Source organism: Miniopterus natalensis, chromosome 19, assembly GCF_054644295.1.
Source record: "Miniopterus natalensis isolate mMinNat1 chromosome 19, mMinNat1.hap1, whole genome shotgun sequence".
Classification (NCBI taxonomy): Eukaryota; Metazoa; Chordata; class Mammalia; order Chiroptera; family Miniopteridae; genus Miniopterus; species Miniopterus natalensis.
Window position 1 is genome coordinate 11,818,810 of NC_142099.1, and position 13,761 is coordinate 11,832,570.

General features: G+C 35.9%; 1 protein-coding gene across 4 annotated transcripts in view; it reads left to right on the plus strand.

The window, feature by feature from the left end:
- The window catches only part of ARNT (aryl hydrocarbon receptor nuclear translocator), a 43,118-nt gene continuing 29,357 nt past the window's right edge, over positions 1 to 13,761 (plus strand). For 3 of the 4 annotated variants that reach the window (XM_016215527.2, XM_016215528.2, XM_016215529.2), the window contains exons 1-3: positions 70 to 149; positions 9,633 to 9,744; positions 12,554 to 12,598. In XM_016215527.2, coding sequence (XP_016071013.1) covers positions 125 to 149; positions 9,633 to 9,744; positions 12,554 to 12,598 — 182 coding nt within the window. In that variant the 5' untranslated portion in view covers positions 70 to 124. Of the gene's footprint in view, positions 150 to 9,632; positions 9,745 to 12,553; positions 12,599 to 13,761 lie in introns of all 4 variants that reach the window. The other variant, XM_016215526.2, reaches the window with a different exon arrangement.

A 13,761-nucleotide genomic window follows, 5' to 3' on the forward strand; every position in this document is an offset into this window, starting at 1 on the left:
CTGTGGCGGCCGTAGGGCGCCGCGTCTTGGGAGTGGCTCGCCCCTCCCGCTCCCCCCCGCCCCGTTCGGTGGCAGCGGCTCCTCCCACTGGGGGGGTGGCGGGACGGTGGTGGCACCTACGGCTATGGCGGCAACCACTGCTAATCCCGGTGAGGAGACGGAGGACTGGGGCTCCTCTGAAGGAGGAGGGGCTGAAGGGGTTGGCAACTGAGGTGGACCCCAGGGCTGAGGGGCTGTAGTTGGAGCTGAGGGCGCGGGGACGCGCTGGGGCCGTGAGGGGGTTATGGGGGAGGGGATTGACCTGGGGGAGGGGCCCGACCCTGGGGACCTGGGGAGACCCGAGTTGGAGAGGTAGGCAGCGGGCGGGAGTTGGGGGTTCTGTGCCCCGAGTTCTGTTCGAGTTGGTGACGTTCTGGTGTTCCTTATGGTCCTTTTTCCACTCTGCCCACCGGAGGTGCTTGACGCTGAATAGCTGGGGAGAGTGGCTCAGTTTACTGTAAAAGTAGTTTGGACTCATAAACGCTGAACCACGTTGCTATTTGAGGGGCTACTTCTAAACGTTTAAACGTTTAGATTTTAGTTTAAGTGTTAAAATATTTGAATGTATTCTCACAGTTTCTCTAGGGTGTACCTCCGCTCTCCCTCCCCCTCTGCCACGGGCTATCCTTTGAAACTTGGGTTTATGTATTAAGAGGCGCCTCTTAGTGTCTTTAACTGCTGAGGGCGGAGGTTTCTGAAATGGTTGAAGGTTCAGGGCAGATCTTAACAACAGCAAGCATCCAGAAACTCATGTTTTAAATACTGTTAGGTGTTCGTGGAGGCATTTCCCATTTTTAAAGAAAAGTTCAGTTCCATGCCATTTCTCAATGAACATCTCTTCAAAAGGGAGAGCATGGACATTTAAAAAAAAAAATCTAGCCAGTCATGTCTAAGAGATGGAGCGAGGTGTATGTAGTGCATCAGGTCTAGACAGATCAGGTCTTCAAATTCCTAGTCCCAGTCCTCTTTCCACTATATTACAGTTATTTACCCATAGGAAGTAATTCATTTTAGGGGTCCTAGTTTATCTTGCTGACCTTGACCATTCTCTTGCAAAATAAAATCCCTTTTTAGAAATCCCTGTCTTTAATACACTTTTTTTTGTTGTTTAAAGAAGTGAGGATGAATTTCTTGAAAATGTCGCAATGGAAGGGATTCAGTTCTGTCCCCACATTGCAGTTTAAATTGGATTTCTTTCGTGTCTCCAAAGTCTGTTATTTTGCAATATCCAGGTTTTGCTATTAGAGTTGAATCACTGAAATTTACTATCTTTCCTAACCACATTTCTGGGAACAGAACTATTTAAAGAAGTAATTTGTCACACGTCAGTATCATATTTTTAAATCTTAAGAGTTTTTTTTAGAGGAAAAGGAGATAAAATTCCATTGCAGGAAGTGCCGAGTGATGGAATCAAACCGGAAAGATGCTATTATTATGGCCTTGTAGTAAAATAACATAATTCCTAACTGGGGAGTAAATAAACAAGATTTTAAACTGATAAGACATTGCAAAATACTTATATAACCCTAGTCAAGTTGCAAAGCATTTCTGTTATTAAGAGGTGGCCTGGGTAAACAAGTTTAGTGCATATGTCAGAAGCTTTTTTTTCTAGTAGTGGGTGGAGTTGCTCTATTTTGTTGTGTTTTTTTTCCAACAGTAACCAGAATGACAATCACTTGACCACATTTTCATTAGCTGATTATTACCAGCTTAAATCTGTAAGCAGACATATTGTATATTTGTGCCAAATCTTTGCTAATGAAACAGTTGATTTTGTTTATTGTCCTTTGGCAGTACACTTCTGCAATTTTTAGATTTCTTTTTTGATGTTGAAAAATTCTTCAGCTCTTCCAAGTTATTGATCCCATATTCAACACATTATAATTAAATTATAAAATGTATTTTTTCTTCATTTCTTTTGCCACTTTGTATCAGAAGAAAGATCATAGATGCATTGTGGACTTTTAGTAGCCTGTTGCATTTTGGGAGATGAAGACCATGAATGGAGGGACACAGGGTGGAAATGTACTGTGCTTAGTGGGGGGAAAAAAGTAAATGGTTTTCAGGTCAAAATTATTTGTTGCATGGTCAAACCTTTTCTTAGAGCCATTTTAGGGACTAGCGACGTCATACCTATTTCTTTGATTTTTTTTCCTACTTTTTTTTGCTGCTGGTTGTTTCCCTACAGTTCATGTTAGTTCTATCTTTACATATGTCTGAAAAAGGTTTTTGTTTTGTAATAATTATTTAACTGTTCTCTTTAAGCTTCATTTAATTCTTAGCATTAATAACAATGCTTGATCATTTTAATTGTACTTAGAGTATGATTTAGGGACAGTTGGTGGCCCTTTAGTTGCAGGGGACCCGGTTTCTTTGCATCTTCATTGTCTTAACACGATGCTGGATTAAGGGAAAGAGTAAGAAACAGTTTATACTCTACTCTCTTAAGAGTTATGCTAAAGTAATACTTCTAATATGATGATGGCTTTTTTTCTTCATGAATTGATAATTCTTTATATTCTATTATTTTTTACTAATTCTACTTACCATTGGCAAATAGGAGTGGGTGGGTAGGTAGTCCAGGAAGTCTTAGGCTGTATCTTTGTCAATAGAATACTAACAGTTTTGAGGAACACTTTTAAAATTGCATGCATGATTTGTAATGCATTGACTACGATGCTGGTAGGGAAGAGAGTAGGTATTTGATTTACAACAGTATTCAAACCAAAGATGTGAATGAATTTGTAAGAGTATAGGTTTTTCCTTTTTTTTTTTTTTTTAATATATCTTTATTGATTTCAGAGAGAGGAAAGGAGAGGGAAAGAAACATCAATGATGAGAGCTTCATTGATCGGCTGCCTCCTGCAAGCCCCCAACTGGGGATAGAGCCCGCAACCTGGGCATGTGCCCTGACCGGGAATTGAACCCTGATCGCCTGAATCCTAGGTCGATGCTCAATCGCTGAGCCAAGCCCGGCTGGGCGGTTTTTCCTTTCTTAATTCTTGTATTCTCTTTAGTAGAATTCTCTTTTTGTGCTACTATTAGGTACCATTTATATGTGGATGGAGAATTAGACAGCAAAGGAAAGAATTCTGTTTGAGTTTGTAAGGTTGATATTTAGGAAAAATTTTCCTTTTCACATAATTTCGCCTATATAAATTGTAGTTTTAAAAGCATCAACAAAATTCTTACCCATTGTCTTTACTTACCTTTTTTCAAATATAGGAAAATAAGAATTTATGCAGTGTAAAATTAAGATACTAAGATACTTTTTTGTTATATTCTATTGCAAAAAAACTTTTTTTTTTTAATCCTCACCGAGGATATTTTTCCCATTGCTTTTTCAGAGAGAGTGGAATGGGGGGAGAGAGAGAGAGAAATATTGATGTGAGAGAGACACATCTATCGGTTGCCTCCTGCGTGTGCACCGACTGGCTGGAGCCTGCAACCAAGGTATGTGCCTTTGGACCCTTCAGTCCAGGGGCCGACACTCTAACCACTGAGCACGTGGGCGAGGGCCAAAGAAACGTTTAAAAAAGTGCTTATATTTTCAATTTAACAATTGAAATGTAATTAACATTTTTTAAAAAGAGCCTTAATCTGCATACTTTTTATGCTATCAGATTTGTGGCATCAACCTGAATCTTCTCCATTTTCTTAGAAATTAAGAAGTAAATACTTCTGCTTTTTTGAAACTCTAGTTTTCTTGTTGTTTTGAAATAATGGTCACTCAGCTTAGTTTTTTGCATTCCAGCTCTACCCCTCTATCAGTTCAACAGATGAGACTAATAAGTTGTCTTATGGTCGTTTTGTGAAAGTTTTTTGTGATTCTCTGCTATGGATGGCTACCTTCTAAAGTAGTAACAATAGGAATTTCCACAGTAATTGATCTTCAAAAACTAAATTGCAACACTCAAGGAAACAAAACCTTTTTAGAAATTATTTTACTTACGCCATGACATCTTGGGGGTATTTAATTCCCAAACTAGTAAAATTTGAATTAAGCTTTCTTGTATTTTCATCTATTTAAAAGATATCTTTAGTTGAATAATCTTTAACATACTATTTTTTTATGTGCTTACCAGTATGTCCTTTATATCTGTTTCCCTTCTTAACTTTTCTGTATTTTTCATGATGATCATAGTTTTGTATTCTTTTATGTATTTATCTGGTTATCACTTTTTTTTTTGCATAAAAGCATTTTTAAACATATAAAAATATTAAAACATATAAAACATTTAAAACCATATAAAAGAAATATTTAAAATAGATATATTTAAATGTTTAAACATCTATATTTTTAGTTATTTTAATCATAATTATCCATGCATATATTTGACTTAGTTTTTATATGACTTGTTACAAAAACAGCAGTCTTCTACTCCCCTCTCTGTTTCTTCCCAGTGACAACCATTTTTATATATTTTAAGCAAACTTTTTGTTTAAATAAAATGTCTCTGATGTAAAAGACTCCAGTTTTCAAATTGAAGGGACCAGACCGGTGAATGAAAACACAGCCGTATCAAGGCACATTATCATGAAATTGCAGCATCAGATGCAAAGAGCATACTACAAGCTCCAGAGAGAAGAAAAAGTCAGTCCAAAAGAATCAGGAATCGTCTTGTCTTGTTTCTCAGTGGTCACACAGGAAAGTAGAAGAAAATGAATGCCTTCAAAATGCCTCAGAATGCCTTCAAAATTCTGAGACAAAATAATTTCCAACTTAGAATTCCCTATCTAGGCAAACTATCACTTAGTGAAATAGAAGAAAGATATTTTCATACATACGTCCACAGTCTCCCTTATACTCTTTTTTTTTTTTTTTTGGAACTCTAGAGGATGTGCTTCACCAGTAGGAGAGAGTAAACCAAGAAAAAAAAACAGAGTACAGGAAAGAGGCAGGACCTTAGGAGAAAACTGTTTGCACGTTGCAGTTAGTTTCCCAGGTTTCAGTTTGGACCCTCACTTTCAACTTTTCCTGGTGTTCTCCAGACCAGAAGCCCTCTGGTTTACATTCTCCAGAGAATAAATCAGTCGTTTGACAGAGTGGAGGAGGGGCAGTTTTTCTGCTAGAAGGAACCAGGGAGAAGATCTGGGAATCCACCAACTGCTTAAACAGATGTTGAACCAATCCTATTAATTTTGGCTTTTATTCATCCTGCACCCCACCCCAACCCCCACCAGTCACCAGTTCCTGAGACTTTGGAGAATTTCAACATGTAAATTGGGTTTGGTTTTCTTGTTTTTTCCTTGCTGGCTTAGGAGTGAGTTCCTGTGGGTCTACCAAGGCAGTTGTTCCCAGTTTCCAAAAATTTATTGTTCTGTTCTTTCTCCCATTTTTCTATCCATGTTTTATATTGTATAAAATTGTTTTTCTTTTTTATATATATTTTTTGGGGGGAGAGAAGACAGTAAAAGTAGTTGTATACATTTAACCTATCATCCTTATTCAGAAGTTGCATAGTTTACAATTTTAGAGGTTCCTTTACCTTTTCATCCTGCTATCATACTAATTTAGGCCTTTACCACCTCATTTTTTATTAGTCTAATTTGTCTTCCTGCTTCTATTACTTCAAACTTTAAATCTGTCAGATTAATCTTTTAAATTACATTTTCTTTTTGTCACTCTGACTTAATGGTATATTTTGTCTTTCAGTTGTTGAATCAGATCTAAGATTTTATCTTGGCATTCAAAGCCTTCTCACAGTTGGGTAGCACTTGACATCTCTTTTTTTCTCCCATAGATTCTCTCCTCTATGCAGGCCTGTTTCCCTACAACTTTTCACAGCTATTTTCATACCTTCCTTTAGGATTTGCTCATGTCTTTTTTTTCTATGTGGAATGCCTCCTTTATTTTTTTTTGAGGCCCCACTTGACCTACCTTTTTGAAACTTCCTGACTGGCTGCCTGCCTGCCTTGTTTCCTTTGGGTTTTCCTTCCTATCGAGGGCCTTCTCTGTGCTAGGGATTGTGCCAGACCTTAATTTAAACCATGTCAGAGTCATCTTTTCTTTTTCTAAATTCTTCTAACTCTTAGATCCTATTGTAAACCTATTACTAAAAGTATGAACTTTATTTCTTTTATGGGAAAATTTTGCTTTTTCTTAGGAAAGTTACATTAGCTATTTAAAATTTACAGGATGAAATAGAAAAATATACCTATAAAATTAGTAAACATTTGAAGGATTGCCAAAACCCAGAGCTGGTGGAGGTATGGATAATTTGATACTGGTAAGGCTCTTAATTGATACAACCTTTTGGAAGGTAATGGGCAAAGTTTTAAATGTGCTCCCTTAGACCCAGCCAGTCATTCAGAAATTTGTTAATATGGAAATACTGTTGGCACCAGTGTATAAGGATACACGAGGATATTCATTGAAACATAATGATAGTGATAGTTTGAATTTCATAAATACAGGTGTGGGCAAAAGTAGGTTTGCAGTTCATATGGAAAATAATATAATACTTAAATAGTAATACAAGAATAAACTGTGTTTCACGTACTTACAACTGTATACCTACTTTTGCCCACCTTTTTTTTTACATTTGTACTATGAAGTACTGTATAGCTATTAAAAAGAGTGAGCCAACTTTGTATTTATTGACATGGTATACCTTCCATGGTATACATGGAAAAAATAAAGTATTTAGAACAAATATAACATGGTCTCTCCTTTTTTTAAAAAAATATGTCTTTATTGATTTCAGAGAGGAAGGGAGAGGGGGGAGAGAAAGAAACATCAATGATGAGAGAGTCCTCATTGACCAGCTGCCTCCTATATGCCCCTGACTGGGGACTGATCCCGCAACCCTGCATGTGCCCTGACTGAGAATCGAACCTTGATCTCCTAGATCCTAGGTTGATGCTCAACTGCTGAGCCACACCTGGTCGGGCATCTCTCTCCTTTTTTATGTAAAAGTAACCAAAATGCCTATAATATATTTATATAGGGAAAGGACAGAAAAGAGTCATATAAAAATAATAACAGCAGTTACCCATAGGGTGAAAGTGGAATTTGGGTATGTGTGTGGAGGATTTTACTTTTGACTGTTAATTCAGTATTATTTGACTCTCTTTAGAAACTTCTACATTTGATTTTCTGTATACCCATATTGCATTTTAATATTTTACTTTTGTAATAAAATAATAATGGCAAAATCAGTTAGCGTTTTGGTATTTGATATATTTTTATAAAGCTCTGTTTAAGGAGTACTTCAAGTATGTCAGGTACTATCTAAGCACTTTTCACATGCCATATCTAATGTAATCTTCCTCAAAGGTAGGGTACTGTTATTACAAAGAGATTAAGTAATTTGTCCAAGGTTGTACAAGTGCTACGTGGTATAACCCTAGGTTTGGAGTCCAGATTTATCTAACTTCTGAGTTTGATCTGTGTTCTCTCAGATTTTCAGTGTGTGACACACACACACACACACGGATACATTCATTTTTTTGAAATTGGGATCATGCATTTTCTGGTTATAAAAGTAATATATGCTTAATGTGTGGATATACAGAAAATCAAATGTAGAAGTCTCTAAATGCCATCCCAGAGATAACCACTGTTAATAGTTTATTGTATAACATTTGCCCACTCCATCCCAGAGATAACCACTGTTAATAGTTTATTGTATAACATTTGCCCACTCCAAGATATTATCCATACTATTTCTAGAATTTAATAGGCATGCTTTTACCTCCTGGCATTTGCTCTTTTTCTAGAATGCATTTTCCCCAAATACCTTCATGGTTTATTCCCTTAAGGTAATCAAAAGTGCTGAGTATTGACACAGGAGCAGGAAAATATATTAATATAGAAGTATAGAAAGAGATCAGTTATCTATAGATACTTAAAGTGTAATAAAGGAATCACTTCAGATAAGTGTGGAAAGGATGGGCTTTTCAGCAAATGATATTAGAATAATTAGCTATCCATTGGGAAGAAAGTAGAGTCCTATTTTATGCTAGGTAGGCATATGGTAGTAAATTCTAGATGGGTTAAAAATCTAAATGTGGCCCTGACTGGTATAACTCAGAGTGTTATCCCTTTCACTGAAAGTTCCAGGTTCAGCTCTTGTCAGGGTACATACCTAGGTTGTGGGTTCAATCCCTGGTTGGGGCTTGTGTGGGAGGTGGCTGATTGATGTCTCTCTCCCATCAACGTTTCTCTTTCCTCCCCTTTCTAAAATCGATTTAAAAAAAATCTAAATGTGAAAAACAAGCATAAGAAAATTTGGAAATACGCTGGAGGTTAGGGAGCTTTCCTAAGCAAGACAAAAATCCAGAAATTATTTAGGAAAACATTGATAAATTTAACAACATAGAAATGCAAAATGCATATAGTTATTTGTAATACATAGTAGACAAATGACTCAATATATTTTATATACTGATAGATCCTATAATTAGAAAAATCCATATTCAGCATAAAAATATTAAAGATAATGAAGTCAACTCATTGATTTCAGATGACTAATAAATATACAAGGAAACATAATGCAAATTAAAACTGTATTTTTTTATTGACTTTTTGGGGTGACACCGGTTAATAAAGTTACAGGTTTCAGATGTAATAATGTACTATTTTTATCTACCAGGTTTGGTAAAATTAAAAAGTATAATATCCAGTGCTGGTGAGGGAAATAGTTACTCTTTTATCCTGTTAGTGAGAGCATAAATTGTAGCACCCTTTTTGGAATGTAATTTAGCGGTATCCATCAAAATTTTAAATGCTTACGTACTTGGACACAGTGAATTCCATTTCTAGGAATCTATCCTAAAATAGCAAAAGAGAATTTAAAGTATAGGTAAATGTCCTTGGAGCATTATTTATAATAGTAAAATAAAAAGTAAAAAAGTTATAGGTAGAATAACATATAGTATATTTATATAATTGAAATAGTAAAAAAGAATGAGGTATACATGTGTGTGATTTTGTTTGTGTGCACGAATATCCATGATGTATAGAAAACAAGTTACAGATCAGGGTTCCATTTTTATTTTAAAATGTGCCTGTTTTTGATTAGAGAGAGAGGTATATATAATCTGAGGTAAAAATAAGAGACAAGATTAGCTTAACTGTTAACAGTGGTTCTTTCTGGGGAATGAGATTGAATTGGAAGGAGAGGGGAGGGGTAAAGGGGACAGGAAAGGGGGCCATAAGGAGGAACTTAGATTTTTACTCTATATAATTTTTTTGAGTATTGGAATTTAGGTAATATTTATTTTTGGGTTTTCTGTATTTTTTTAAATAAAATAAATGAAAGTAGTTAATGAGTGCAATTTGTGTGCATGTTTTAGATTAATATTATGTAGCTATTACAAGTTTTTAAAAGGCTGTAGAATACATAATAGTACTCCCTCTTCCAAACTCTTTTGAAGTAGGGGGAACTGAAGTATAGGGAAATCTTTTACCCATGTAAGAATTCAAGAAGAGCCATTTGGATATGAGCATTTGTGTTTTCTAGCAAACTACTGTGATTTTTATCTATAGCTTGGGCCTTTCTTCTGGACAACTTGATGATTATGATGGTGATGGTGATTATAAGCAAGGACCATCTTTTTTAAAACACGTGTTTGTTTTTCACCGACAGAAATAACATCAGATGTACCATCATTGGGTCCAGCCATTGCCTCTGGAAACCCTGGGCATGGGATTCAAGGTGGAGGAGCCATTGTCCAGAGGCCTGTTAAGCGGCGACCAGGGTAAGTTTGGGGTATATTGTGTCATGAATGTCTCTCCTAATAACCAGCCTGACTTACTAGTTGCTGAACCCTTTTGGCTATTCCTAACCCTCTCGCTTCAACTGGTTGCTTACCACACTACTCTCAAATAACTCTTTTTAGTCCCTGGACTTAAAAAAAAAAATACAAAATTGATGTTTATGTCTAAGTTTCTTATAAGCAGTTTGTTTTTAAAGCCAAAAATTTCTGCAACTTAAAGTACTACAACTGTTGCTGATGTTTTTGTTAGGCTTTTTACTTTTATGAACTTAGAGAATGCTGAACCCTGGAATATTTCTTTTCTAAGTTATTGATATGTTGCTTGATTGGGAATGCAGAGTCTATTCAGTTCCAAATGTAATTATGAAATGCCTGATTAGCATAAGGCTTTGTGATTGCTAGTAGGATATGAAGATAAATAAGACACAGTCCTTTAAGTTGCTTATGTTCTGAGAGGGATTATCATTCCACTAATACAAGATAGAATATGCTAAGTTTGCTAAGAAAGGTACAAATACAGTGCTGTGTGTTTCACCGTATGGGAAGTATGGGAATACTATAATTGGTTGGTAAAGACTGGAAAAGACTTCAGAAAGGAGATTGCTTTAGAAAGGCCTGGCAACATGGGTAGTATTTTTATCTTTTTTGACATTAAAATTTCCTTTTTTCTTTTCTTTTTAAAAAGTATGTGGTTAACATTGTAGCTAGTCTTTAAATTTTATCCTGCCAATAGTAATGCAAGAGTGATTCCTGGATTAAGGTGGTAACATGAGTAAGATTTGGTATATCTCCATGGGCTTTACACATTTTTACTTCTTTACTGAGACATAGGGTGAATAAATAACTCACCCAGGGTTCTAAAGCAAGTGGAAGATCCGTGATGTGAACCTTGGGAGGTTAGCTTTAGAGTCCACTCTCTCAAACATAGTGCTATGGCTATATCTAATCAATTGCAAACAGTTAGAAGCAATATAAATATCAAAATTAGGGGCTTGGTTAAGTTATAGTATATTTTAAAATGGAATACTGTATAGCTATTAGAAGTGACAAATATGTATCAGTACAGAAAAATGTTCTTGAGAAAAGAGGTTACAGTATATGTAATATACCACTATCAGAAATATATATAACGTGCATAGCAAAAACACTGAAAGGATACTTATCAAATTTCTGGGTTATGGGTTTATGGGAGACTTATTTTTTTCTTTTGTTTTTAATTATTTCCAGATTTTTGAAATGAATGGTGTGTGTATTGGTAATCAGGAAACGATATTAAAAGAAGCAATACACATTCTTCTTTTTTAATTTTTTATTGATTTCAGAGAGAGGAAGGGAGAGGGAAAGATGGAAACATCAATGAGAGAGAATCACTGATCAGCTGCCTCCTGCATGCCCCCTACTGAGGATCGAGCCGGCAATTGGGGCATGTGCCCTGACCTGGAATCAAACAGTGATCTCCTGGTTCATGGGGTGACACTCAACCATTGAGCCACACAGGCCAGGAATTACACATTCTTTTAAAGAAAGATTGGAAAATACAAAAAGTTAGAAAGAAGAATAAAATAGCAATAAATAATTCTACTACCCAAAGTCACCTCTCATCAGTTTTTTAGTGTAATTCCTTTATTCTTTATATGTAGGTCTTTTTTAATAGTTATGTAATTATATAGTTTTATATAGTCTGGTCTTTTCACCTAATCATATATAATCTCTCTTTTTCATACTGTTTCATGTTCTATGTATACATAATTTTTAATAGTTACATAAAGGGATATATTTAATTCCTATTTTGAAACATATAAGTTGTTTTGAAGATTTTGCTATTATATGTAGCAAAGCTCAATGAATATCTTTGTACAAATTTTTCCTCTACTCGTTATTTCTTTAGGATAGATTCTTAGAAATGTTGTTATTGGGTAGATTTATACAGGTATTTCGGGACCACAGAGAGAAAGAGGAACAAACATTTTCAAGATTGATTCTGCATACATATATACCCATCTAGAGGCCCATAATACCAGTTTGTCACACTAGTATAGATGCCAAGAGATCACTGGGTTAAGGTAGTAATGTGTGTAATGTTTAAGTGTAATAGAGTACAGAGATTAATAGGAGACTGGTTTACCTTGTTACCTATAATCTTTCCTAATTCCCTGAAAGTCACCTCTGCCTTTGGTACTTTCATTGAACAACAGTAGCATATTGATTATGCTTCTCACTCAGCACTTTCCCATTCTCACTTGTTTTATATTTTGTATTTGTGTATTCAAAGAGTCTCATTTTCACCTCATCTAGCACAGTGTCTTGAGTGTAGCATATATTACATGTTTATTAGAAAAATGAAGGAAAAAAGCAGTATTTAACAACCTTTTGAGGTCTTAAATCACTCTTATGTAATATCACTGTTTTGAAAGATGCTTCAGAAAGCTGGTAACACAGCTTAGAGTAGACTATAGAAATTAAAAACGGGCCTGAATTATTCATATACTTTTTTTTTAAGTGGGTTCCTACTCCTTTTGTAGAGGTTGTATTCTGATGTAAAACTTTTGCAAAGGTTAACTGCTACCCTAGGAAAATGTAAGGTAGCAGTAGGTACTCTTTTCTGATTGCCCAATTTCTTTATCCATTTTGATACAACGAGAAGAGGTAACGTAGCTTTGTTTGACTTTACTTCCTATTTCCTTCTTCCATTTGGGTGGGTGTTCAGGTAGCTTGTAGGTTGAGAATATTTAATATCTTAATGTTCTGTATTATCAGTAGGCTTACACTATTTATTGTTGGCTTTCCTCAGGTTGGATTTTGATGATGATGGAGAAGGGAACAGTAAATTTTTGAGGTAAGATTTTGAAAAACTTTCTCTAGATTTCTAATACTAAAAATTAGTTTATGATCTTTATATTTCTGACTTGTATTATTTTTGTCTTTAGGCCTAAGGACAATACTTCATTCTAAAACTAAGTTTTTCTATTATATTGTACCCTGTAAAATTTTCAAGCATTCTTTTAATAGCTGCTGAGGAAGGAGCTCTTTGAGAGGAAAGCAGATAATTTACAAGACCATTTGTGTCAGTTATCTATTGCTATGTGTGTTGCTTAAAAACAATGATTTCTTATTTCTCAGAATTCTGTGGATTGGCTAGGTGGGTAATTATTCTGCTGATCTTTCCTAGACTCGCTTATAGGACTATGTTCAGCTGGCTGGTCAGCTGGGAACTTGACTCAGCTGATGTGGCTGTATATCTCTTTCTTTGTGTTCCTTTATCCTTAAGGAAGCCAGGAGGTCAGGCTGAATTTCTTTACATGGTGATGGCTACAATCCAGAGGGTAAATCCTTATCCTTTGGGTTGCAGGTTTTATTATACCTTACGATAAGTAAATGCTTATCAAGCCTGTGCTCTGTATTGACATTTGCTGATCTTCCATTGGCTAAAGCAAATCATATGTCTAAGTCTGAGTCAATGTAGGGGCCCTACATAAGGAAGTAGATACTGGGAGGTGTAACTCATTGGTGGGTCATTCTCTGAAACCCATTGATGAGAATTCTCCTACAGAGCAGGAATTGGAATTTTTATTTTTGAGTATTGACTCTGGTGAAGCACTGAGAATGCACTTTTCAGTATATTGATGGAGTTCATTTAGAGATGGGAAATATTTATTCTTGCAGAGACCAATTCCTTGGCTCTGTTTTTAAGTAAAGAAAGCAGTAAGAGTCGAAAAAAGGAGGATAACTTGACTGCAACCTACCTTTTTTCTTTTTCTAAGATTTTTAAATTGATTTTTAGAGAGGAAGGGAGAGGAAGAGAGAGAGAAACATTCATCGGCTGCTTCCTGTATGCCCCCCCCCCCCCCCGCAGATCAAACCCAAAGCCCAGTCATGTGCCCTGACTGGGAATTGAACTGGCAACCTTTCAGTGCATGGGACGATGCCCAACCAACTGAGCCAGACCGGCCGGGCAACCTGCTTTTTTCTTTCTAAAGTTGAAAATACAGGGCTGGGCAA